Source organism: Falco biarmicus, chromosome 7 (genome assembly GCF_023638135.1).
Source record: "Falco biarmicus isolate bFalBia1 chromosome 7, bFalBia1.pri, whole genome shotgun sequence".
Classification (NCBI taxonomy): Eukaryota; Metazoa; Chordata; class Aves; order Falconiformes; family Falconidae; genus Falco; species Falco biarmicus.
Window position 1 is genome coordinate 56703628 of NC_079294.1, and position 26540 is coordinate 56730167.

The 26540-nt window shown below is 38.0% G+C and overlaps 1 protein-coding gene across 9 annotated transcripts in view; it reads left to right on the forward strand.

Annotated features, from left to right (window-relative positions):
• MYO5A (myosin VA) overlaps nt 1–26175 on the forward strand; it is a 103323-nt gene extending 77148 nt beyond the window's left edge. For 2 of the 9 annotated variants that reach the window (XM_056345905.1, XM_056345913.1), the window contains 17 exons: nt 486–599; nt 2780–2926; nt 3710–3763; nt 4481–4708; nt 7481–7581; nt 8130–8210; nt 10056–10254; nt 11801–11875; nt 13776–13869; nt 16022–16168; nt 16560–16714; nt 17932–18021; nt 18738–18888; nt 19705–19987; nt 20784–20958; nt 21835–21915; nt 22800–26175. In XM_056345905.1, the coding sequence (XP_056201880.1) occupies nt 486–599; nt 2780–2926; nt 3710–3763; nt 4481–4708; nt 7481–7581; nt 8130–8210; nt 10056–10254; nt 11801–11875; nt 13776–13869; nt 16022–16168; nt 16560–16714; nt 17932–18021; nt 18738–18888; nt 19705–19987; nt 20784–20958; nt 21835–21915; nt 22800–22952 (2328 nt within the window). In that variant the 3' untranslated portion in view covers nt 22953–26175. The remainder of the gene's footprint in view (nt 1–485; nt 600–2779; nt 2927–3709; nt 3764–4480; nt 4709–7480; nt 7582–8129; nt 8211–10055; nt 10255–11800; nt 11876–13775; nt 13870–16021; nt 16169–16559; nt 16715–17931; nt 18022–18737; nt 18889–19704; nt 19988–20783; nt 20959–21834; nt 21916–22799) is intronic. The other 7 variants (XM_056345906.1, XM_056345907.1, XM_056345909.1 and 4 more) reach the window with 7 other exon arrangements.
• The last annotated feature ends 365 nt before the right edge of the window (nt 26176–26540 follow it).

The following is a 26540-nucleotide window of genomic DNA, read 5'->3' on the forward strand; positions in this document are numbered from 1 at the left end:
TTACTGCTCTGACTTCCCTAGTGGTATTGCACATGCTCTCTGCCCTTAATTTTGCCCTGAAGTTATCCACGTGTGCTGGGATTGTTTGTACCACTTTCATCCAGCGTTCAGTTTTAAGTAGTTCTAGGAATACTTTGTGTGACAGGAAGAAAAAGTATTCCTCAGTGCAGCATCTGGGAAGTTAGAGAATTACTGCCTGTGCTTCCTGTAAACTGAGCTTTTCTTTCCCATAGAATGCTGTATTGTTGCTTGATTCTGCTTTGTGCAGCAATACTCGATGGTATAGGATCTGACCTGTCTCCAAAGATTTGATTGTGAACTCATAGACTTTAGGTGGCATGAGAAACCAGAGTCAAAAATCTTTTCTTATAGATTTTGAGAGCTGTGAAATAACACCAAATGTTACAAGCTAAATTACAGGTTGTGAAGAGACAGTCACAGGGAAAACCATATAGCGGTATTGATTTGTTTCATTTGCACTTCAGAACATCCCCAAGCCTGGACACAAAAGAACGGATTCAACTCACAGTAGCAATGAGTCTGAATATACTTTTAGCTCTGAGATCACAGAAGCAGAAGACTTACCAGTAAGGATGGAGGTAATGTCAAAAAAAACCCCAACAACTTTTCATTGATCAGTGGTTGAACTCATTCCTATCTCTTTTTCTACTATGTGCTTGTGAATGCTATATCCTTACATTGAGATATCTGATGCTTTAATCCAGCTTTTCCCATTTCCTTTTTGAAAATAGTTCATTCTCTAGTTAGTTGTGGTCCTGTGTAACAAGACTTTGTGAAAGTATGCTTTGAATTCTTCTGCATTACAGTAAACATAGACCAGACACTTGGCCATCCAATTGATTTGCATCTGCAAACCATTTGCTTGCCAGTGTTTATAAGCCAAATCACTTTTTCAGCACAATGTAGGAATCCAGAAAACCAGTGAGACTTCATGAGGAGTCTGTGCGCTGTATATTCAAGGGTTAAAAGTGGAAAGGTGGCTAGCCACATTCTTAGTAGCTTCATGGAATGATAATGCATTGGGGGTGAGAACTTCATGTTGATTCATTTTTCCTCTATTTCATAGAGACTAATACAACTCCAAGAATGTACTGTCCCTTTGCATATGCAGTGATACAGATCCCAGGATATTTAAAAATTTTCAAAATGGTGACTCTTGATTCAGCTGATGGATAATAATCATGAATAATGTGTTCTGCTACTCCAAGCCATTCTTAGTATTTTCCAAAGTAACTCCCCCTTTTGGCTCCTCCCAAAGAAGCGGGAGTGCTGACACAGCAGAGAGCTGTCAGGGCAGTGGTCTGACTGTTCTTGGCAGTTTGCAGATGCAAAACTTTTTCCGTGCATCCTAGAGATCTTCTTAACTGTGAGCCATCACACAGTGCTCTCCATTTGCGCTCTGTCTCAGTTAGTTATCTCTACAGTTGCTTTTTTCAGGCTGTCATTACTGTTTCTGAAAGCCTGCCCAGAAAATTATTTTCTGCTATGGATGCAAATACCCTGACACATTGATGCTGACACATATTCTGTGTAGATTCTTCCATAATTTGTCTTCCCTCTTACATTTTCCACCTTGCATAATTGTTTCAGAAAGATGTTCCTACCTTCATGGATAATCAGGAAAAGGACAGTGCAAATACATGTGATTGGTTTTCACACCCAAGCCAAATGTCATCTTTTCGTTTGGCTAACAGACTTACTGACTTGCTGTTCTAGAGCCAGGTTTGGTTTTTAGGATATAGATGAAAAAAATGAACTCATACGAGAATGTGAATAAATGCAGCACTGGGAAGATGAAATCTGTATTTGTTTAACCCCTTAAGATTTCAAACTCCAGTTTGACTCTAGGCTAACGATACAGATTAACGATACAAACCCACACTAAAACCTAGGGTGCATCTCAATGTGAACCAGTAAAGCCTGAAAACTCAAAGTCTGCTTTCTTTTTCCTGTGCTGTTGGTGTGCTTTATGACTCTTCCCCTCAACAATAAAAGGAGCTGAAGTGGAAATGGCTGTGCTTGCTTGGCTGCTACAGTCATTAATATTAATTTTGTAGTTCCTTTTCTAGACTTCAGAATTTTATGGTGCACTTTATAATAAAGGCTTTGACCTTCTCGCTTCATAAAGTACAAAATGGCTGATGGACCATTTCAGTGTACTTTCAGATCATGAATGCTGGTCCTTGCCCAGAAAATAGTGACAAAGCTAGTGGATTAGGCTCAGAACAGGCTGTATAATTAGCATCATAAAAGAAAAAAGACAAAAAATATATCTTCTGGTACCTATTTTTTATGTCACATCCCACTAAATTAACCTGTAAATCTACAATCAGCAGAGAGATTTCTCTGTAGCTAAAGAACTTACTGTAGAAATAATTTAGAAGTAATAAAAAAGCGGCTCTATTTACAGTTGTTTCCAGGTGAGTCTAACCACAGACTTTTTTTTCTCCTTTCCCCCTCCAAACAAATAAGAATAAAAGGTACGCTTAATTATAGACCTCCTGTCTGCTAGGTAGTCTCTAGTGCTTTCTTTTGCTAGGCTTTAGGCTTAGATATGTTTTATACTAGTACATCCTATTTTAAAATAGTGTTTGACAGCTGATGAAATATTTTAGATACCAATAGTCAATTCTCAGAGTCAAGTACCATTTCTGTGTTCCTTCTTTCCCCAGTCTGTTCCTCCATCTTTACTTACTGTAGTGCTTCCTTGTGATGTGGAAGGGGAATACTTCTTGACTTCCTTCTGTTCTTTCTAAAGCAGGAACCGAGTGAGAAAAAGGCACCATTGGATATGTCTCTGTTCCTCAAGCTGCAGAAACGGGTTACAGAGCTGGAGCAAGAAAAGCAATCCCTGCAGGATGAACTGGACAGAAAGGAAGAACAAGCTCTCCGTGCTAAAGCTAAGGTGGACTCCTTCTAGCTGATCAAATGCTGATGCCAGGGTATCCCTTCTTGTGAAGTAGTAGCTGTGTGAAAGCTGACTGGCTCTTACTAAAGCCTTATCTTCTGCTAGTACTTGATTCATTTAACCACACGTTTTATGTCTGCTGCTTAGTATAGGGACTGGGTATATATATTAGTTTTCCAAGGTCTGTTAAATCTTCTGATGGAAGTTAACAGGAACAAAAAGTGCTTGGGACTTTGCGGAAAAAAAAAACAACAAAGGCTGTTTTTATTAAGGAATAGCAATGTAGAAATCTACTTATATGATGGAGAGAATGAGTAATTGTTCATTTTAGGCAGAATAAGAAATGTTTCAACCGGGCTGCAGAGCCAGAGCACTGGGATTAGACATATTTAGCGTATTTTATGTGAAAATCTTCTCTGATTTGGTCCATTAAGTACTTACAAATATATGAAACCAGTTTGGCAATTGTTTCTTACTACTCTTCCACCAGTTAATTTCTTGAGCATACTGGGATTCATCCTGCTCTGTTGCATTACCAGTGACAGTAGTGTGATTTGTATATGATTTTATTTATATTATCCAATTATGTCTCACAAAATCAAAAGTAAATTAAAAGAGACAATGCCAGTATTCAAACTAAAGCACACAGCAGTACCAGAATTAGTGTTTTCCAGTTTTATAGAACAATTTCAGTTCCCTTTCCTTTTTCTGCTTCAACTAAATTCAAGAATAGAAAGGATTGGATTTTTATTTTTCACACTTGTCTGTATTCTTACACAGGAGGAAGAAAGGCCTCCAATAAGAGGTGCAGAGTTGGAGTATGAATCGCTCAAGGTAATTCTAAAACTGAGGTTTCTTTTATTTTCTAGTGAGACTATTGCCACCAATTGTAGGTGCTGGCATAGAAAATTACATCAGTCCTCCTGTTTCAGAATATTAGCTGGACAAACAAGAACAAAAATTCCCCAGCAATCATTTTATTGTAGGATTGCCCTTTTTGAGGTGTAGAACGTCTGACTGGGGCTGCAGAACAAAAAGATCCCCTAAAACAGGGGGAATTCTCTGTTGTAACACTTAGTACAGCTTGCAAGTTAATTTGAGAAAAAATAAAGTGATAAATGTAGCCCTCTTTTCCAAACGCATTATTTAAATTAATGTGTACCTTAGACCACTAAAACTAAAAGTATTTCCTAATACCACTGAATGATGCAGAATGTTCTCAGCCTACTGACCATTGTTTGTTGTGAACTTTTATTTTTTTTGTACAGGGAAGAATAAAGGAAAAAAAGATTGATAATTTTTTTCCCATCAAATCTATATGATTTATGTATATGTGTTCTGATTTTGCACTTCAGAGAAAAGGTTAGCCTTGTTAGTGAAATCCTCCCAGGCATTATTCACTGTAGTCAAAAGGCCAGGGATACAGGAGAGATTGATTGATTTGTTGCAGTTACTCATCGTTTTTATCATTTCTAGCCGTAGTTTTGTACCTGTGGTTTACAGGCGTGTTGGAATGCTGCTGGGTGACAGAACTGTCCCTATTTCTTGCAGCGTCAAGAACTTGAATCTGAGAATAAAAAACTGAAGAATGAGTTGAACGAGCTGCAGAAGGCTCTCACAGAAACGCGATCTCCAGAGGTAACTGCTCCTGGTGCCCCTGCATATAGAGTCCTCCTGGACCAGCTGACTTCAGTAAGTGAAGAGCTTGAAGTACGCAAGGAAGAAGTCCTCATCCTGAGGTCTCAGCTTGTGAGCCAGAAAGAGGCTATTCAGCCCAAGGTAAATAATAGTCAGCAGATGCACTGTGTAGTAAAGTGACATTGCATCACTGACATGCTTTATTTAATTGAAGAGTGTGCTTGAAAAGGCAGAAAAAAATGGTATAGGTTTGAAAGCCTTTCTAAGTGTAATCCATTGAGCCATTATTACTGCACAAATTACAGCAGTCCAAATTGGGAGATTGGCTTAATAAACTGGGTTTGGGTTTGTGTACCAGCATTCATGTGAAGATACCATATTGATTGCACCAGGCTGGCAGATACCAGTGGTCGTGCCAGGATCTCTCCAGGCTCCTTTAACAATGCAGAAATAATTCTCATTTGGAGCAGTATCGTTTCTCTAGTGAGTGTGGTGTTTGACTGGAAAATTTACAGTAGTTCTCAGGAATTCTTTTTAATTAATAGTTCAGTGGGAGGTACAAGGGATAATTTCTTCTAAATCTACGCAGGGTCATAGATGATTGCAAATCAATAACTTTTCATAAAGATGACCTATGAAGATATGTCAATCCCCTATTATTGCTTGGTAGGTACTATGTGTTTGTGTTGAGAAGAGTAGATAGCAAGCACTATCTTCTAAAAAGCTCTAACTCTGGTCAGATATTTAGGGAAGCAATAGCTTTGAAACTGAGAGTCATGCAACCTGAAAAGGTATCACATAAATCCAGGAACTAGTTATTTCCACTGAACTGAGCTACCTACTGTTCCATAACCGCAGCAAGGAATGAACAGATACGTCATCTTCCCTTTCCTCCTGCAAGTTATGTTTAGATTTGTCCTAAATAAATTGAAAATCTGTGATGCATGAAGGTATACATATCTTGTTTTAAATAATTAATTATAAAGAAAACAAAACTTGTTTTTCTGTAATATTTAGAACATTGTAGAGAAATACTTGAGCAGTAAATCCTTGAATTACTTATTCTCAGCAATGGTGGATATAAGTGTGTTGTTTTTACAGCAGTTATGAGCATGAGGGAAATACGACCTGTGGGATGGCTAACGGCCAGTTTGCATATTGCTTCTGCTTGTTAGGTTGAACAGCTGCAGCACAAATGGATATTTTTTTTAAAATGATTTGTTTTTCTTCTTTCTTGCCTACCAATTTGATTGCCAGGAGGATAAGGTACACATTTTCCTTTACAGTTTATAAACTTGAATTCTTAAATGCTAAAAAACCCCAACCTCAACAATACTTGAGCTTTCATTTCCCTGCTTGTCATAAGTAACCAACATGTATTTGAAGTTGTTCTTGCACTTAACTGCTGTTATTGAAAAACCTTTCTCATTATTCTGTGTCCCCTGCGTCCCCATCTCCTTGCTCCACACAAAGGAACTTGTTACTTCAAAAGAAGCAGATGTAACAGTTTTGAACTGTTGGTTTATGGTAACCTGAACATCAAGGAAAGATTCAGGAATTGGTCTAGTCAGCTTGATCAATGTATCTTGCTGAGTGTGTTTGGAGAGCAGCACTGTGATTCAGTAATCATCTCTTAACTTGCAAAATCCATACATTTCACATTAAAAAAAAAAAAAAAGTCTGTGGTAATGAGAACTACCTTACTTTATAGTGTTTGCTGTGCTCAGCGTGCAACAAACGTTGAGGACCCACATTGTGATCTGTAGATACTAGATAGGAATTGCTGAATATTTGAATAGAAAATGTAGTCGAACACATAGTATTTAGAAGTATGAGAAACTGAACTGACTCTAAACAAAAGCTCTTAATTCAAATATTACAATGACAGCAGGTAGATAACAGTGATTGGCATTTCTTTCCATCAGCCCAAAAATAATGTGTTCAGACTGCTAAAGCTTGATAGATTGGCAGGTGAGATACAGCAGTTTTACTGTGTAGTAAAGTAATAGTAGAGAAATGATGATGATCTCATAAGGATGTTGGAAATAATTCTTCAAGGAGCTTATATATTTTATTGGTTTTCATATTAGATGACATGAATCATACTAAGCATAGAGACCTAGGCTCCAAAAGCGATGTCCACAAAGTTGTTATTGTAAATACTTCACAAAATTTTACTTGGGCAAGTAGCACTTCATTGTTTTAAAAGTCAAAAAGAGAAGTCAGGATTCCATCTCTTATGTTCATTAGAGTCATGTGGTTCCACTGTAATTAAGTGATGACTCAGATCAGACTGGCTGAGGTGACTGTAAACATCTCTTAAGTATTTCAAATTTTGCTGAAGAAGAAGCAAAAGTGCCATAGTAAACACTCAAAACTGAAGCAACGTGGTATTGTGATGGTATCGCATGTAAAACATCTCGAGCACTTAGAAACTATTTCCTACTTTGCCAGAGTAATTCAAATATATGAAGTGAGGAAGAGACCTTATCTATGAGATTTGAAAGACTACATGTAATGCTGTGTTCAAGAAATATTAATAGTATTAAGCGTGCAAAATTATGCTTCTCCAGTTTCAGTATTAGCAGCTGTTCCTGGTAGTTTGAAATAAAATGCAAATTGATCATTTCATAAAATCTATTTTTTTCCTTTTACATGATGAACAAATGAAAAGGGGTTGACACAGGTACCAGTTTATTAGACTGATATTTGACCAGGTTGCATGCATTCATTTTAAAAGGTACACCAAATGGACATAAAAATTATTAACCAACCTCCTGCTCAGGTATCCGTGCTAATTTTAATGTGGGTACTCAAGGATTAGTGTTCTGTGTGGGTAAAGGGACAAAACCGTGGATTCGAAGAACAATTACATTGTTAAATTTACCCTGGAAATCATAATTCTTTTTCCAGAATACCATGACAGATTCTACAATCCTCTTGGAGGACGTACAAAAGATGAAAGACAAAGGAGAAATAGCACAGGCGTATATTGGACTGAAGGAGACAAACAGGTACAATTTCTCTTTCTTTGATTTATGATCCATTGGGGTCTGCTGTGGCACACTGCATATATAGTATTCAGTAAGCTCCATCCATGTAAGTCTGGATACCTAGAGAACACTTATGGTTGGAGTTATAATTTAATTTGATTAGTAAAATTGCTGTGTGCAATATTTGAAAGGATTAGAAAACAATGGGGAAATGCAAAGTCAAGCTTCCTGTTTTTACATCTTCTTAGCCTTTAATTGCTACCTTGCTCAGACTGGGCAGCATTCCCCATGCTGGTTTGTTACCTTTTGTCCAGTAGTGGTCACAATAGTCTGTTGCAATACATTTGTTGTAACAGCATGAAATGCTGTAACCAGTTGGGCTAACACCGAGAACTGAATTTCATCCTTAAGAAGAAGTACTCGTAAACAAGAGAAGTAATTTGCTAACTTGTTTTAAAGCATTTTTTTTTCTCTTTAGTAACTGTAATTTAGTGTGTAATGTTCTTAACATGTCATCTCATCACCATCACATATCTCTCTTGTATTTTTTTAAACACTTTTCTTGAAAGGCAATCTCCCCAGGACTATCATATGCTGAATGAGGACGGAGAACTTTGGCTGGTTTATGAAGGGTTAAAACAAGCCAACAGGTTACCAGACTTCTCAGAATGTTTTTTTTTTCTTCATTTGCATCTTCTTTTCTAGCTAACTGTACCCCTTGCTATGGGTTTGCTTTAGCTACAGTATTTCTATTGCTTTAACAGAAAAAAATTAATCACAAATATTATACAAATTGAAGTTTCCTCAAACTTAGTCCCCAAACCTTTTGACTTGTGAAGTTTTATCATTTAAAAAGTTAAGATGGCGCAACAATTCAAACATAATTAATAAGGATACTTGCACAAAACTAGACTAGAATACCAGAAGCTCCACAACTGGAAAAGATTTGTAGCCGTGTATTACTTGTCTGCCTTTACACTGAGTATCAAAATTAATGTCCCTTACAGTTTTTCAGCCTAAAGCACCACAATCATTTTAGTAACTATAAAACTATTGTTTTCTTCTATTCTTCTCCCACTTCTCTCCGTGCCAGATTGAGAATGTAAGACACCAAATAACCAACATACAAAAGTAATCTTTAGTTCATCGTGGCACTGCTCAAGCCGCAGCGCAATCACTGCAGCCTGTGCACAAACTGCATGCTGGCCATGTCGTGGGCGAGATTTACCTTGTTAGAAAATGCGGTTCTGGCTCTAGGAGCATGTCTGTGTCCCATATCCATACACGTGTCCCAGAGTTCCAAAATGGTTCCTAGCCCTGCACTGGCAACTAATTCAGTAAATCAGCAGTGCTGATCTTCAGTACACACATTCGTTAGCAGTAACTACAGAAGGAGGTATTTTGCAACGAATGCTACTAACTAAAGTCTTTCCTTTTCTTGTGCTAACAAATTCTACACCTAATATTGTTCTGTAAGCTTGCAAAAATCTTACTTAGAGCAAGGGTTCTGCAGAGCAGGATGTGAGAGTGTTTGCTCTGCGCCTCGTGTTTCTTGTCCTAGCACTGTAGAGACAAGAAGCTTTATATTAAATAGCAGAGCAACGCGGGTAAATGACTGTTTGCCCCTGCGTGCTTGATCAGTCTAGTTACTAATAAATGTGCCTGCCTTATGCATATTTAAACCCTGAAAGATTGTCTAATTGAACACTAGTGGTCACTAGTAATATCACTTCCTCTGTGTGTGTATGTACGAAGTGATGAGTCAGAGCACCTGGACGGTGCCTTGCAAGCAGGAGTAGGTCCCCACAGCGCTGCTTGGAAGGAGGCTGATACACATCATCCTCATTTCACACAAGAAGAGTTTGAGACGTGATGTGCCCAAGGGGGAAAGAGTGAGTCAGTGGTGAGAATAACGTAGAGCTCCCGGATCCCAATCTTCAGTTTGGTTCTGTTAACGTTCATGTGCTCCTGACAACCCTCTGCACAATGTTGGTTTTAATGTAAAAAGAAAGATTATTTATGTGCATTTGCACTAAATGGTTTCTGAACAGAGTTAGAAGATTTTCCTTTGTTAGTATTGCAGGGTCCTAGCTTCAGCAAAGACGTGTCTGCTTCGTCGTGCACGGTTTGTTTGATTTGATTCGAGGTAAAATAAAACCTCTTTAAAGCCCCTTTAAAAGCAGTGACAGTCCGTAAAGATTTAGCATTACCTTTATTGTCCTGTGTTCTCAGTGGCATCATACACAGTATACGTTCAATCACAAAGGAAATGCAAAGCAGTGTCACAATTAGTTTCTCTCCACTTTTTGATCATGCAATGTTAATTTAATTAGAAGGCATACTGAAGGGTTTAAAGAGTACTCTGCCTTTTTCATTTTCCTTTGCAAGCCATGGCTAATTGTTCCTGAGCAGCAGCTAAAGCTTTACACTCCCTCTGAGAACTGGGGATGTAACTTTCTGAGTGTGTTCACGCAACTGTTGCTCAACTTCTTTAGGCTGCTGGAGTCTCAGCTTCAGTCACAGAAGAAGAGCCACGAGAACGAACTGGAGTCGCTGCGAGGTGAGATCCAAAGTCTGAAGGAAGAAAACAATCGCCAGCAGCAGCTCCTAGCGCAGAATCTGCAGCTGCCTCCAGAGGCCCGCATTGAAGCCAGTCTGCAACATGAGATAACCCGGCTGACTAATGAGAACTTGGTAAGGGAGACGGTGCTGCAGAAGCAGGCTAGGGGACTTACAGGCTGGCTGTGCCTGTAAGCTCCCATCAGCTCTTAGATGGCAACCTCCTGCAAAAAAGTGCATGGGTGCTGTGGTGTTTCTATAGATAAGCTAATGGGAGAGAGAGGCTTATCATTGCTGATGAGGTAAGGATGTTTCAGGGAATTTGTTTGAAGTTTGTGGCATGGAGAAAGCTCGTGGATCCCGGCTTTCGACTGATGAGGTTAATCATCACTGAATAGCATATTAATATCCAGGAAAATCATAAAAAATGTTAGTGCCAAGTAGTGATGTTTCCTCTGAAATGTATTAGTTTATTTTGTTAAAAAACTCTGCTGTAGTTCTTAATGTCACTTTTCTTTCCCTCCTCCCTGCCTGAAGCTACAGAGATAATCCACTGTGTTACGAGCTCCAGCTATTCAGTATGCTCTCGAGAAAGAAATAGTTCCAGAAAAAGAAACTTGGTTAGAAGTCATGTAACTAGTAATTGGTATTCCTTGTTTACTGCACAACATTTTCAAATGAAGGAAAGATCGGGTGAAACCCCTTCCCTTTCCCCACAAAGAAGTATGTTCATCATTTGCAGGCTAGTTCATTTCTAGGGAAATTTTCCGGAGAGGCCTGTCTTGGAATATCATTGGCTTATCAGTGTTAACTGGTAAAGGGAACCATGCTACTTCACGAAGGAAAATTCTAGTGAGTGCCATTGCTTCCTCTAAACAAGCCAAGGTGTAGTCTTTCCTGCATGTAACAAAAGTTATCATTGTTGGGCTCTTGTCTTGGTACCAAAGGTTTTGAGGAAAGCATCAGGTAACTCAGGTAATAGATGTTGGCAAACTGATTGAAAATATAAGTTTGCCTCAGCAGCAGCTGTCTCCCACTGGCAAAGGTAAATGGTGAATGTTTCCATCTCTGACAGCTACCTCCTGCTGCTTAGTCATACGATTTTTAGCCTTTTTTCCTCCAGAGACCTACTCATCACATTCTGTGTTCCCAAGACAACACACAGTCATGTAATTACATCCCAGAGGAGTTCTCTTTATTCTCAAATATAGAGAATGCAATTTTACTTGTTAAATATAGACTCATTCCTTACTATTTCACTTCTGATGTTTTGAGTATTGCAAGTCTGCTCCAAGTTGGGTATATGCTCCTTTTCCCCTCCTTGCCCTAGAGTGGAAATAATTTACAGGCTTTCCAGCTGTGATATTAGAATTGCAGTATTCACTGCAATCTCATCTTAATTAGCAAAAGAAAAGGTCTTGTCCAGGTTCTCACGAAGGTTATATTCTGAGCTCTCACAGTATTAGTATTGCCTATTTTTAAAAGATCTGACTGTTCAGCAAGTCATCTACATCAGCTTCTCTCTGGGAGAGGCTACCGTGAACACCACAGCTAAGGACTAGGCTACCTAAAAGCTAGAGGTTCTTGATCTTGTTATAATCTGATTTAATTTATATAGTGTTTACTGAAATATCAGACTCTCAAAGGGAGGGGGAAAAAAATCCTGTACCTATTTTTACAGTTTTATGAGGAGTTGTATGCAGATGATCCCAAGAAGTATCAATCGTACCGGATTTCACTTTACAAACGGATGATTGTATGTAGATCATGTGAATCCTGTTTCTCTGTTGTCTCTTCGCTATTTCTGGAGCACTAATTGAAAAGCAGGCTGCCGCCCTTTCTCCCTTTCAAAGGAAATCCCCTGCAGAGAGCTTCATGATGCCAATTACTTCCCTCACTGCTTTTTTGTTAGTCTTAGTGTCCTCTGTGTAATCTGTGTCTCTTTTTGATGCACAGTTTTGTTACTAATACAAGTCTTGCACTGTGAGCAAAGCAGTTTCTTTTTGTATACTACTCGATACTGCCCTGAAAAAGAGGTATATGATGCAAAAGATGGTCAATTTTCAGAACCACTCTTTGCTTTAAAACTTTGATATATTTAAATTCAGTTCAGCAAAGTAGAGACCTGACCACACAGATACTTTTCGAGGCGAATAATGCCTGCAGTCCCATCACAACCTGAGTTTGTTCATAGATCTCTTTACAGTGCTGATCTGGAATGAATAAATCTATCAGAATCAAAATATATAACCTTTTAATATTTTTCAGAAATGCAATATATGAAGGATAAAATTGGAAATAATATTTCCATAATAATCAAAGGTAGCACCATATGTAAACTTGAAAGAATATAATTTATGAGATTCTAAAGCTTAATGAGATGTGAAATCTCACCATAGATAGAACTTTATTCCTCCTCACATGTGTGTTGTTCAGAAATCATACCACTTCACTGATAAATTTGAAACAGTCTGTTGAACTTACATGTATTTTTTTATTAATTTCAGAGAAATTGTTACATCTGACAATTAAGTATATCATGTCATTAACAGGGTTTCTGCTGTAAGATTGAGCACTGCTTTGATTGTGAAGCATGGCCTTGATTCTGTTCTTTCAGCAGGCCTAGTATCTTAGTACTCAAGTGTATTACATGAGGTTGTAAACCCTTTAGTACGTGATTAGGAACAATCTGTGCCTAATTCTAAGTTGTTGCCCATGCTGCACTAATGTTTTTCAGTACTTTAGGAGAGGTGTAGTTTCCCAGATGATGCTTTTGATGCAGGGAGCTCATGGTCCCTTATGTCCTTACCTGTGCCATGAAGAATCACCCTTGTGAAAGAGCATTTTTCTTCTAAGCTGCTTTACAGCTCTTAAACTGGAATGGCTTTCAGGTTTTTTGAGCTTGAGGTTTTGCTTCCTTTAGAAAGACTTCCCCTGGTTTACTTACATAATTATTTTATGAATGCACTACCATAGGTCACAGAATTGTTCAGATAGATTTCTGGGGAGTATTCCTTTGAAAGAAAAATACAAGTTTCTTGCAAGAGCAGGACTTTTGGGTGCTAGGTGTTGTTCAGGTACAGAATAAAAAGAGGTAAGGTGTAAGGAGATGTGATGACAGCAAGCAATAGAGAAATGGGAGAGCTTCACAAGGAATGTATATTTGGATGTTTGATTTTGGTAAATTTGAGTGCAAGTTGTGGTCTTTCTACAGATATCTCTCTTACCATCTTATAAAAAGGATAGGTTGGAATAATGAGTCAGTCCTGAAGGCATGAATAAATGATGCAGAAATACAGGCTAGCTGTTAAATAATAATTATTTCCATGAGGCATTTGGAAGAGCAAGGAGGAAGCATTAGGGAGATGTGTTTGCAGCAAAATGTCTTCTGCCATAAGAACTGACCTAGTTCTGAGTGTCTGCAGAATATACCTGCCTAAGAGCTTTGCCTTTGTCGTGCTGCACATAACTTAATAATATTTGCAATATTTGGCTTGTCTTGTAGGCAGCGTACCAGCTTGCAAACCTCAGCCAGAGGATGGCACCACTGTTCAGCTTTCCTCACTGCCTTGCAATTCTAACAGCACTGATTTTGTCTCTCTCACCATTATGGGATTTTTCTCATATCTTACTCTTTCTCTCATTTTAATTTACAGGATTTAATGGAGCAGCTTGAAAAGCAAGACAAAACTGTTCGCAAGTTAAAGAAACAGTTGAAAGTATTTGCTAAGAAGATCGGTGAACTTGAAGGTACTTTTATGTTTTGAGAGAAAGATTTTGGTTTACTTCTTGTGATCCCTTTTTCATATCTATCCGTTTTAGCAGTCGGGAGTGCATGAGGTCTTCAGTAGCGTTAGCCTCTGTTAAATGATTCCAGAAACAGGAGATATGCTCAGAGCTCTGTGTGTTCCTTCATAAACCTTTAGAAGATTTGTCACATTTTGAAGTGATGAGTAGAGCAGAGTGATGTTTCTGTGAAGACAGAAAACATTTGAACATAAAGGAATGTTACCTGGGCTGTTTGTGTACTGAAAGACAGTATCTGTTTTTGTCAAGACAAAAGCAATACTAAATATGAACCAGGCAGAAATAATTTACCCAGTTTTCCTTTGAATTTGAATTTCTCTATCACTGGAGCCAAGAATGCTGAGGCTGTCTTTCTCTGCTTGAGGTTTCCTTTTGGAGCTGCTGGCCAAACCTGAATATGAGAATGCTGAGATACGGACTAAGCTAATTTTATTTTTATGACCATCAGTATGAATTTTCTTAGGATCTTAGGACTGGTGAACTGAGAGCTTATTATGTCTCTGCATAAGTAAAGTAATTTTAATTGCTAAAAGCAGTTAGTAATGTTATTAAGTTGAAGTATGAATTTGTTTTTTAAATAATCCTGGTCCTAATCTTTCAGAAGTTTTTTATGGTCTTCTGCTTTTTCCAGAAGCAAGCTTACTGCCTAATGAGTTGTTTTATTGAGTACTGAGTTTGAAATCAGTGACTGTGTAGCTGTGTTTCAGTGTTTGAAAAGAACAGGGATATGAAGTTAAACCTGGATTAACAGGAGTATATTATCCTTTAGTTAGTGGGAGCTCTTCTTGAGCTCCAGTTTGGATTTCTGCATTTTCTATCCCATTTGACAGGTGCACACGTTTAGCACACTTGCAGGATGTGCAGTAGTTTGTAATTGCGTGCAGCTGGGAGGGCTGTGGGAACAGGATGTAACTTTCATGGGATGAAGCTGAGTTCTGCTTTTCGAAAACAAACATGCAACCTAATCCGGTGGAGTGTAGGTGTTGAATGTGATACTGTGAGGCACTGTATGCAACAAGGTGGATATTTCATACATCCTTTTGAAAGGTTACTGTACGTTTGTTTTTTAAAAAATCTTTTGATATTGTTTGGTTACTGCTGTGGGCAAGACCGCAGTAGTATTCATACACAATACAGAGTGGGCGAATGTTTCTGAAAACATAGTTTTGTCTGTGTTTATTCCCCATTTTACTTAGAAAGGTGTAGTTGGTCTGGCTGGGATGGAGTTGACTTGCTTCATACAGCCTGTGTGATGCTGTATTTTGGATTTGTGGCTAAAAACAGTGTTGGTGACACACCAGTGTTTTGGCTGTTGCTGAGCAGAGCTTGCACAGTGTCAAGGTTTTCTCTTTCTTCCCACTCTGCCCTCTCAATAAGCTGAGTGGTGGGAGGGCACACAAGCCCACAGCCAGGACAGCTGACCCAGACTGGCCAAAGGAGTAGTCCATATTCCACAGCACCTAATGTCAGGAGCAGAAGAGGTTTTTTTTTAGAGGCTGGCTGGGTGTTGGTCCCGCTGTGCAGGGTTGTGAGTGATTGCCTTTGCTTTGCTTCCCCTCACCTTGTCCTGCTCCTTCCTTCTCATATTAAACTGTCTTTATCTCAACCCATAAGTTGTTGCACATTTGCTCGTAATGTTCTCTACCCTGTCCTGCTGGAACCAGTGTTGTACGTGCTCTGGTTGAGGTAAACCTACCACAACAGGCAACAAACATCAGGCATGAACAATACAGGCATCTTGCAGAACAATTAACAGTGACCCTTGCAGTATTAATGTGGGATTAAGTAATTAACGGCTATCACTTTGCCTTTATGCTTTTCTGTGATAAAATCCAGAAAATCAGCAGTAAATTTGTATTAATGGATGCTATTCGCACACTTGAACCCATCTTCAAAGGAAGAATGCCACCCCAAGATACATTTATCAACAGTCTTTTTTTTATTCGGAGTTTTGTTGTTAAGTTTTATCCTGAACCAAAGAAAATATTTCTTACTTTTATATGCTGGTGTTCTTCCTTAGAAATGTCATATTTTCCTCTGGTATGCATTGGTTTCACTGAAAAATATATAATTCCTTCTCATTTCCCTTCTGAAGTGGGGCAGATGGAGAACATATCACCTGGACAAATCATTGATGAACCTATTCGTCCAGTTAACATTCCACGGAAAGAAAAGGACTTCCAAGGGATGTTAGAATATAAGAAGGAGGATGAACAAAAACTTGTCAAGAATCTTATTTTAGGTAAGCATCTTTCTCATTTGTAGCCTACTCTGCTCCCAGACACTCTGAAAAATGAATGATAAGAACACAGAATTTGCATTATGAAATTAATAGCTTATTTTGGTTTTGACAGTGTTCAGTTTATCCTAAATGTCTATTGTAATCTAATCATCCTTCCTGATGAGTATAGTACGTATTAATGTGTCTGCATATTTTTTAGCAGGCAGTTACGTTTTTTTATTCTGTTCTGATATTTTGCCAAGGAAGTGGCTCTTCTTAGTTTTGTTCTTAGTTTTCACTGGCCATATCTAGATATGTACATACTATTAACTGGGGAGGTTGTGATTACCTCATATAACATCTCCCAATGACTTTATACATAACAAAATAATGTGTGCTTGTTTTTCCCAAGAGCTGAAACCACGTGGAGTAGCTGTCAACCTGATTCCAGGACTACCAGCATATATTTTATTCATGTGTGTACGCCATGCGGATTACCTTAATGATGACCAAAAAGTGCGGTCTTTGTTGACTTCCACTATCAATGGTATCAAAAAAGTGTTGAAGGTTAGCTAATTTGCTTTGTTTAGAAAAATGTTAATTTAGAATTTGCTTTTGATTTTATGTTAGAGGAGTGAGGAAAAGGCTTTCAATGAATCGTCTCTGGATTTCTGATGAGTAAACTCCTCCCACTGAAGTCACAAAAAAGTTGCCTTAACAAGCAACAAATTACATGGATAGCATTTTATCCATATAATACCACAGATGCTTTGAATTAGTGGAAAAGGAACTACCTTCTTTTTATTTTGAATACTCTTCCTTCTCTGAAGCCATGCTTACGGAGTTTTGGATGTAGTCAAAGTTTGCATAGTGAGTCTTTGTTAATCTTCTCAAGAACACCTAATCAAAATGTTTCATTTGCGGGTCTGGTTCACAGATTTCCTCATTTGCTTCACCTACAGATAATGCTGACGATAAGATGTTACTGCCTAAAGTCTTTGCAACGAGTTTAGGAGAGTTTAGGTCAGGGGTATCTTGAAGGCATTATTAAGACACAGATATGCTTTATGCTTCATGGAGTCATTTAGTTTTTAAATAAGACAGATGTGCTTAAAAGCCAAACATTTAATTAAGCTGCATGTTTTGAAAAAATGTATAGCTAACAATCCTGCAGGAGCTCAGATGCTCATAGAAATTTTGGGATGTTTTTAAGTGAATGGAGTGCATGCTGTAGAGCCCTAGAAATTTTAATTACTCACCATATGCTAGATCCTGTGTTCTTTGGTGAGGAGGGTTTGGTTTTCTGTTTTGTTTTCCATATCAGGCTGCCAAAATGGTTACAATGTAGCTGACATTCATCAAAACTGAATTGTTTTCTGCTCTTCCTGCTGGCTCTGCATCATTCCCATCCTCCTTGTTGAGCTCTTCACAAGAGTCCTTGTGCCACAGAATGGGTGTTTTGGGAATACAGTCACAGTGCCCTGTGATTTCTGCACAGAGTGGTTAGGATGGGTCTGTAAAACACAGAAAATTCATGTTTGTGAAGGAAATCATAGTTGGAAAGTTCTTGAAAAATACTATAGAAAACAGGGAGGGTGTTTAATGGTATTTTGAAAAAAAAACACCCTTGATTTTGTAATATATTACTGAAATACACAAAGTTTTGCAAAATATCAGAGTAGCTACAAGAAACTGGATTTTAAGTGTTTAATTTTTTATGTAACATCTTATTATTTTATTCCTCCTACCAGTCTTTATTGAAATATGTTTGTTTTTATCTTTAGAAAAGAGGTGATGACTTCGAAACAGTGTCCTTCTGGCTATCTAACACCTGCCGATTTTTGCACTGTTTGAAGCAGTATAGCGGAGAAGAGGTAAGCAGTGCTCCTACTCTGGTTTCTTTTACTCTACAATACTGTTGTGAGCACTACTCTGTAACAAATTTCTATCTCAAAATCTAATCAAAGTCTCTTAAAACGGCTACACTTTTTGGAATGGTGGTAAGGACATCAGTAGAAAGCACGGGGAGAGAAGATGTGAACCAGCTTCCCTTTATTGCAGGCTGGGGGCCCAGAGGCTTAGGTGGCATTGCAATCCTGAAAGTGCCAACTCAGATTAAGTAGAAGAATCTGGCTGCTACTATTATGCTGTTTATTCATTATTGTATTCTCTGTACTTCCTGTGAAAAAGGCGTTATTAAGCCCTTTGACCATGGTATGGCAGATGAAATTACATTTGGGAGCTGTGGTATGCCTAGCTCTTTTTTCAAACTTAACTGAACTTTTGGCTCTAAATGCCCGTACTGGAGTGGGAGGGAAGTATCTCACCTGCCAGAAAGTTGGCAGAGTTTGTTCCTGGGTCAGGTGCTTGAAGTCAAGTCAAGGAAGCAGATGTTGCACAAATAGCAATTGAAAAGCAAGTCCTAGCATTATCCACAATCAGAAGAAGTTCCAAATTAAAGTTTTGAAGGGCTGTGACTATTATTTTGAAAGTATTATTTGTCAGTTGCGTGAAAAAATACTAATACTGGGTTTGTGTAATATTTTTGTATTCCATCGAAGCATTCATTTATGTTATTTTATGAATTCAGGGGTTTATGAAGCATAACACACCTCGTCAAAATGAACACTGCCTCACTAATTTTGATTTAGCTGAATACAGACAAGTACTGAGTGACTTGGCTATTCAGATCTACCAACAACTTGTTCGAGTGTTGGAAAACATTCTGCAACCAATGATTGGTAAGGCAAAGATGAATTCCTTAAATTTCACAGCGTAGTACCAAAAGGAAGATTGTGATGGTGATAATATACTCTGTCTTGCGTTTCTTCCTAACCAGCAGAGTTTCATTAGTAGTTCTTGTGGTATTCTGTTTATAGACTACAAGGGCTGCGCTGGACAGGTTGGATTAGACTGACTGTGGCTGGTTCTTCTGGCAATGAAAGAATTAATTGATATACCTTATTCATGCTTGTCATAAATCAGGCATTTACAGAAAGAAGCTGTCAGGAGAGTGTGGTACTTGTTGCCCTGTCTGTTGGGAAGTATCCCATGGAAAAATCAGATTGTAATTACGTGAGAACTCATAATTAAAATGAATATGAAGGAAAATGGTTGGTTGTTATTATGGACAGCAATCAGCAATGAAATAGCTAGCAGTGATGAAGCTCACATTCAGAAAGATTCTTTTCATTTTTCTTGGCAGACAATACTCTCACACAAATTTTCATTCTGATCACAATACTTAGAAGAATGGAACAGCTCTTTGTTTGCTGACTGCTGCTCATATGACCATGGGAGGCAGAGAAGATTTTGCTGAGCTAGAGTTAGACTTCCCTTTCAAGCACAAATGCTGGAATCTACTTTGTAAAAACCCTGTTAAGTTTAGGTTTTGCAGAACATAGTGGGGCACAGAATTGCTGGAAATCATGGTAAAGTGTGGCTGGCAGAAAGGCCAGCCTGTTCTTTCTGTGTAAATACTGTTTTGCTGTCTTCCACAATACGCTTGCATATCAGCAGTTGTCAGTCGTCGTAATAATGTTGTCAATCAAATGCAGTTTCAGGAATGCTGGAGCATGAGACTATCCAAGGTGTCTCAGGGGTGAAACCAACAGGGCTGCGGAAGAGGACATCCAGCATTGCTGATGAAGGAACCTACACCTTAGACTCCATTATTCGGCAGCTGAACTCTTTCCATTCAGTCATGTGCCAGCACGGAATGGATCCAGAGCTGATCAAGCAGGTTGTCAAGCAGATGTTCTACATCATTGGGGCTGTAACACTGAATAATCTTCTCCTGCGCAAGGACATGTGCTCATGGAGCAAAGGAATGCAAATAAGGTGGGAGAGCTCACATTATACTTTTCTTGAATGTGCTGCTAGAAATCTCAGTGAACTCTTGACACTGCTGAACATCATTTTGATGGAATTAGCAGATACATTTTGAATATTTATTTTTCCGCACACAGACAGTTGCAGATGCTGTTAACTGATTCTGTGAGGTTCAGTTAAAATGAGCTTTTTGGTTAACTTGGGCCAAATCCTACCTGGCTTTCAAGGAAATGCAGTAGAAGCAAAAGTATTTCATCCTCAAGTAGGAATCAGAACTGTAGGTGAACTTTCAGAGAGGAAGAGCAAACATGCCTGCTGTGTTTTGTGTGTGCTGGTGGTGCAGCGGATACCTGCTGTGTTCATCCACACTGCATCCTATGGTAAAGCCAACTTATCCTGTTCGTGCATTTGGCATCAGCTGTCCAGTGCATTCTGCTGGCATATGCCAGCAAATTTAGCCAAGGCATTCCAGTCCCTCAAGTAACCTTGAAAAGCCTTGCTATACATTTGCATGGGCAAAATCTCTTTTGCCTTTCTTCATACACTCATCCCATTCTTGCAATTAATAGGAATAGAAACAAATGGGAAAAGCTAGTTAGTGGAAGCCTTCGGCCATAGTTTCTAACTGTTTTGAAAATCAAAATTTCCTGCCTTAATCAGAAGGAAACATGAAGACAAAATTACAAGAAATGACAAATGTGAAGGAAAAACACATAAGGAAACACTCAGCAAGAGAAACTGCACGTGCTTTTGATTTAGTGGTAATCAAGCATTAGTGTCTTGATACTTTTACCTCTTCGTACAGATACAATGTGAGTCAACTGGAAGAATGGCTACGTGATAAAAACTTGATGAATAGTGGGGCTAAAGAAACATTGGAACCCCTCATCCAGGCCGCACAGCTGTTGCAAGTAAAAAAGAAAACGGATGAAGATGCAGAAGCCATTTGTTCAATGTGTAATGCACTGACTACTGCCCAGGTAAGCAAACTCTCATTGTCTGTTCTGCTGTCACAGAGAAGTCCTCTGCTCTGTTGGTCCTTACAGTGGGTGCCTGCACTGCTGTCACACATGGATCAAAGATTTCTTGCTTCATTTTGCATTAGTACAGCCAAAACAGATTAAGTTGGAGGGGTAAAAAAAGGACCAGCCTTTTCTGAGGTCTGATGCTCAAAATAAGTTTTGAAAAAATGAGAGGAAGCTCAATAGATGGTGTGGTGTGTAGTACTATACCTAGTCTCTCAGTTTGTGAAAATCCTTAGAGAAAACTCTTCACTCAAAGGTGTCTCTGTACTCCAGACAGCTGTGCCTAGGATAATAGGAAATGATCTTTCTGCCGTCAGAGTTAGTATCCAGTTAAGTTAATGGACAATTCACACAGAGCTGTTGTCTCAGGGTCTGCAAACAAAAGTTTTAAGTTACTATACCCATTAGCCTCAGAAGGCTGAACCAAGAGTATCTCGGTCAACAGCTGAAAACTTCTCTTTAAGAAAGCTTAGATTTTGTACGGATAAGTTGCACTTCTTTTTAAGCCTTGCTACATTTGCATAGAGCTGGTGCAGGAATAAATGGATCTAATTACTTATCATTTGATTTTTCCATAGTTTGGTATTTTCCACACGCATGTTAGAATTTAGAGTTTCTATGTCCAAAGAACACATGTTCTGAAGGAGGCAGTCGTATTAACGCAGCATTAAGCAGATGATGGAATTCTGTATGAGTCCATAAAGCAAAAAATACTTGTAAATAATTTTCTTGTTAAAAAAACTAATTTTGAAAGTGTATTATTAGTAACCATGGATGTGTCTGTTGATTCATCAGTAAAATGAACTTAAGGATGCTTGTTCCTCTTCACAGATTGTAAAAGTTCTGAATTTGTATACTCCAGTTAATGAGTTTGAAGAAAGAGTCTTGGTATCATTTATACGAACAATACAGGTATGCCTATATCTTTTCATAAAAAATCATATTACTATTTCTAAGAACCCCTCTGATAAGCCACAATAGCTCGTGTCATGAGATACCTTCAGGAATCTGAACTAGGCTTTTAGCTGCCATTTTTTAGCTATGTTAAAAAGGTGATGTCAGCCTTAACATTTTAAGCAATCACAATTTACTGCCTCCAGACTTGCATGAGAATGTTAGTATCCCTGTCAGTATGTATGAGCTTTTTGGAAGGTGAGAGCTTTTTGTACTTGTACATCTTTGTGTATGTAAATACACTTGCATGCCAACTTTTCAAGTCGTAATATTTATATATGCAAATTACTTTTGTCAGACCTGTGTCTGCATGAGAAGTTCCAGCTGCTTTGAAACCCAAAGCCTATGTTCATTCCAAAGTTTTCCATTTAGCCCTTCCAGTTTTATATATATTGATGAAAATGAAATGTTTTGAAAACTCCAAAGAAAAGCAGCCAGTAGAGCGAAATAAAAGAAACAAAGATGATCTTTCTGGTCTGTTAGAAATTGAATTACGTTACTAGCAGGATAATATGCAAAGGGAGATTGGGAAGGCAGAACTGAGATAAAACTGTAATTCTACTTGCTGAAAAGATGCAGTTACCAGATAGTGGGTAAATTCTTCCTTTTGCAGGGAATCTAAGTATCTTCAGATTGCATTGTAAGGGGAATATTCGCAGAACGAAAAATGACGGAAGTAACTACAGTATACTGGCACAGTTGTTGCAGACGCACTGTGTCAAGTTAGCTTAGAGTGTTTGTACGTGTGTATCTGTAAGCACAGATGAAATACTTCCTCTTTGCACGATGATTATTATCATTGAGGTGGCTAAATGCTGATGTAATCCTTCTCATCTTTGCAGATGCGTCTTCGAGACAGGAAGGACTCTCCCCAGTTGCTCATGGATGCTAAACACATCTTTCCTGTTACTTTTCCATTTAATCCATCCTCTCTGGCATTAGAAACCATTCAGATCCCAGCCAGCTTGGGCCTAGGCTTCATATCACGTGTCTGATCCCAATGTACCGTCAGTGTTAGATGGAGAATCAGTTGCCCGATATCCTGATATCTTTACCCATTAAAACATAGTGAGCCACTGAAAACACGTTTTCTGAACAGTCTACATATGCCCAGATCGATAGTAAAAGTAGGTGGAAAACTACATAACAGCACCAGAAATGGAAGGCTAATAGAAAGATGTGCATTTGTGTTCAGTCATTGCATTTATGAGGACGTCATTGATTCATACATTTCCAGAATATGGAAATCAGGCTTGGACAAATATTGTGTCTTCAGCTGTCTAGAGACATTTTTAGTTCTTTAGTAACATATTTAAATAGTGTAAATTAAACTCCATATGTAATCTTCTCATAGGCAGGGACCAACAGGGACAGTCACAGTCCTGAATGTGGAAGACTTGAAAGTTAGGCATTTTGTAGTAGAATACACAGTCACTTGAGAGCCTGTTACATTTAATTTGTAAAAACTGGAATGAAGAAACACAAACTGGCAATATATAAAATTATTTCTTAAACCACTTCCGTATTTATGTCAGTTTGACATAAATTCTAGTGATAAGTCGTATAGCTCACTATATGCTATAACTTAGGTGTTCATTTGTTAGTACTGTGGTTTACCAAGCATATGGAATCGCTGCTGCATATTGTGTTCTTTTAACTGTATGACAGTATCATACTAAGCACTAAAAGTAAGGCATTTTGGTTTTTGTTGTCAACCTTATTTACAGTCCGATGCAATCTGTTATTTTAACTGGATTTTTGCAAATGGTATAACACCTGTAGAGGAAAATGGTAACTAAGCACAAGTAGCACACTGGAAATTACATGTTTAGTTATTTTTAAAAGTAGTTAGCTAAAAATACAGAATCTTGAAGCAAGTTATCATAAGTCAATAAAGATTTTAGTATTTATTTAAATTTTGTAGTCTGTCTAATGTTCTTCTTTGTTTGCAGACCCCAGAGATGACAGTGTGTATTTTAAGTATAATCTCTTCTGTTTTGATGCCACTTTAAAAAAAGAAAATTCGTATTCTCTCATATTGGAATTTGAGAGGAAAAACTTTGACAGAAAATTTCTGCAGTAGCCCAAGGCTCTCGTTCTTTGAAAGGTTGATTAACAAGAACGTTAAGTAGGTTTTGACTATGATGCTGTCATTTGACTATGATTCATTCTGATTTAATGGTTGGAGATCCAGAGTGCGTAATGAGAAGCTGAGTTATTTTGGATATTGCACATCTTACTGGAAAGATTCTTCTGTCTCACACATCTGGGATCTGCTATATAGAATTCACATTTCACAATGTGCAATGTAAGCGCAGAAGCCTTGCTTAAGGTTCCAATTCTGAACTTTTTAAAACAGGTAGTTTGTGGTGTATGGCTCAAGTATACTTGTAAAAAAAAAGCCACACACATTGCTCAATTGCATAGTGCAATATTTTTTATGCATTGTAATAACTAGCAACTTAGTGTTAACGTTAATTCCTTTTAAAATATTGAGAAATAATCTAGAGGTACACTATTAGACTATTTGGTACTAATCTGTTCACCTGCAAACCCACAAAAAAAAATAATTTGTTAAGCAGACTGAAACATATCAGTTATGTTTTACTTGAGAGGTAGACATGCTCTTTGTATGGTTGCTAACATGGGTAGTAAAAACAACCTAAACTTTTGTCAATGTCATTTTAAGATGCTCATGTCATCTTATTTTCAAATGTATATGCCGCATATTATGTTTGATGGATCATGCCAGTACTTCCAGGAACGTAATACTGCATTGTGTAAATGTTTTGGATGATCTTTGCTAAATGATTTAATTTGTTTTCCTGTGCATGGTATACCAAACGCTCTTTTTTTCAAATGTTACTTGATTTCTGAAACTACAGCTGCTGTTAAGTGGCTCCAAATAAGGTATAATGTAGTTTTCAGACTCTTAGGGGTACTGTACTTGTGAGAATGTAATGGGGAAGCCTTCACATCCAGTAACAAGATTAGGAAAGAAAATACATGAGAACATGCTGACCTACAGGTTTTTTTCTCCTATTGAAAAACAAACAATTGGCGTTACAGTATGTTCATACTGTAGATCAGGAAATGTATCCACTACTTAAGCATTAGTGTTTAAAATGTATGCCTAAATGTATTTTTCTTTATTTTTAAAGTTTGTTTACCTGTAAAAAGCCTTATTGTATCTTGTTTCCTTAAAAAAGTAGTATTTAGTAATTTATAGGTATTATCCTTAAACTCAGTGGTTTGACTGGTATTACTTTTATATCACATTAAAAGTATATGCTGCTTGACATGTTTTAAAGGAAACTATTTTTAAGTTGGAATAGATGTGTAGTTGCTAATTCATCTAACATTTTACATGGCAGTATTTTACGTGCACTTTTCAGAAGTAAAATTTTAGTGTCAGTGTGTAATATATCTTTCACCTTAGGACTAATATCTCTTTAACCATGGAATATTATGCAGAATTATTTCAACAACTTTTTTTTTTTTTCCTTTGAATCATTGTTATGCTCTTTTAATGTGGACATATCTTTTATATTTTAATTTATTATCTATTGATATGATAGATTTTATCAGATGCTGGAAAAATACTTGTCGATGACCCCTTAGAATTACATACAGTTATTCTAGAGATTTTGCACAATAATTACCTCATTCAGTTTGGTGTATTTTTATTCCAGTGATCATTTTATTCTGATGTTTAGGACGCAGTCTTCTATCCAAATTTTGAAAAATTGCTTCTCAGACTTCAGTTTGGGATGGAACGTGAAAGTGCTTAAATCCGTTAAATGTGATTAATCTATTCTGCCTATCACAGGAAAAAAAATAGGATCAACTTCAGTGTTGAAAAGTAGCTGATATCCAATAACATTTGTTCCCAACTTGGAAACACCAGCATTTGCAGTTTGAAGGTCTGTGTAATTTGTGATTTAAACTGAATACATTTCAAATACCGTACAAAAACTATGAGTAAACACTTGGTTTTTTAAAGATGCTGATACTTAATGTGATTAAATAAAAGCCTTTAAACATAGGTTTTCACTCGATGCCACTACAGTACATAGATGAAAACCAAAACATTGTCAGAATGACCTGAGCTCTGATCTGTTGTAGTGTCTGATGTTGTAATTAGTAAATGTATGCATCATAAAAACTGTAGCCTAATAGCTATCACTGGAAAATGTCCGAATAAAAATACGACTGTAAGATTTGCTCCAGACTTTTTTGTTTGCTGGGATGGTTGGTTGGCTGTTCATGAACTGCGTGCTGATACAGGCCCCGGGGATCGGGCGGGATCCCTCTGCCCTGGTGGCAGGCAGCATGGTGACTGCCGAGGGAGCTGGTGGAATCTGAGGGCTGTGTAAACACACACCCAGGTGTAAACCCTGCGCCGTGACCACTCACCATATGTGACAATACTTTGTTTGACATAAACCGCCTTCTGGCAGGGTGTTTTGTCACCAAATGTTAATGGTTACTGAAACAAGATGTGCAGTTTGCTAAAGCATCGCCACCCGCCAAAGAGCGGCACTGTGCCTGTTCCAACCTTACTCCTCTGGATATTTAAATAT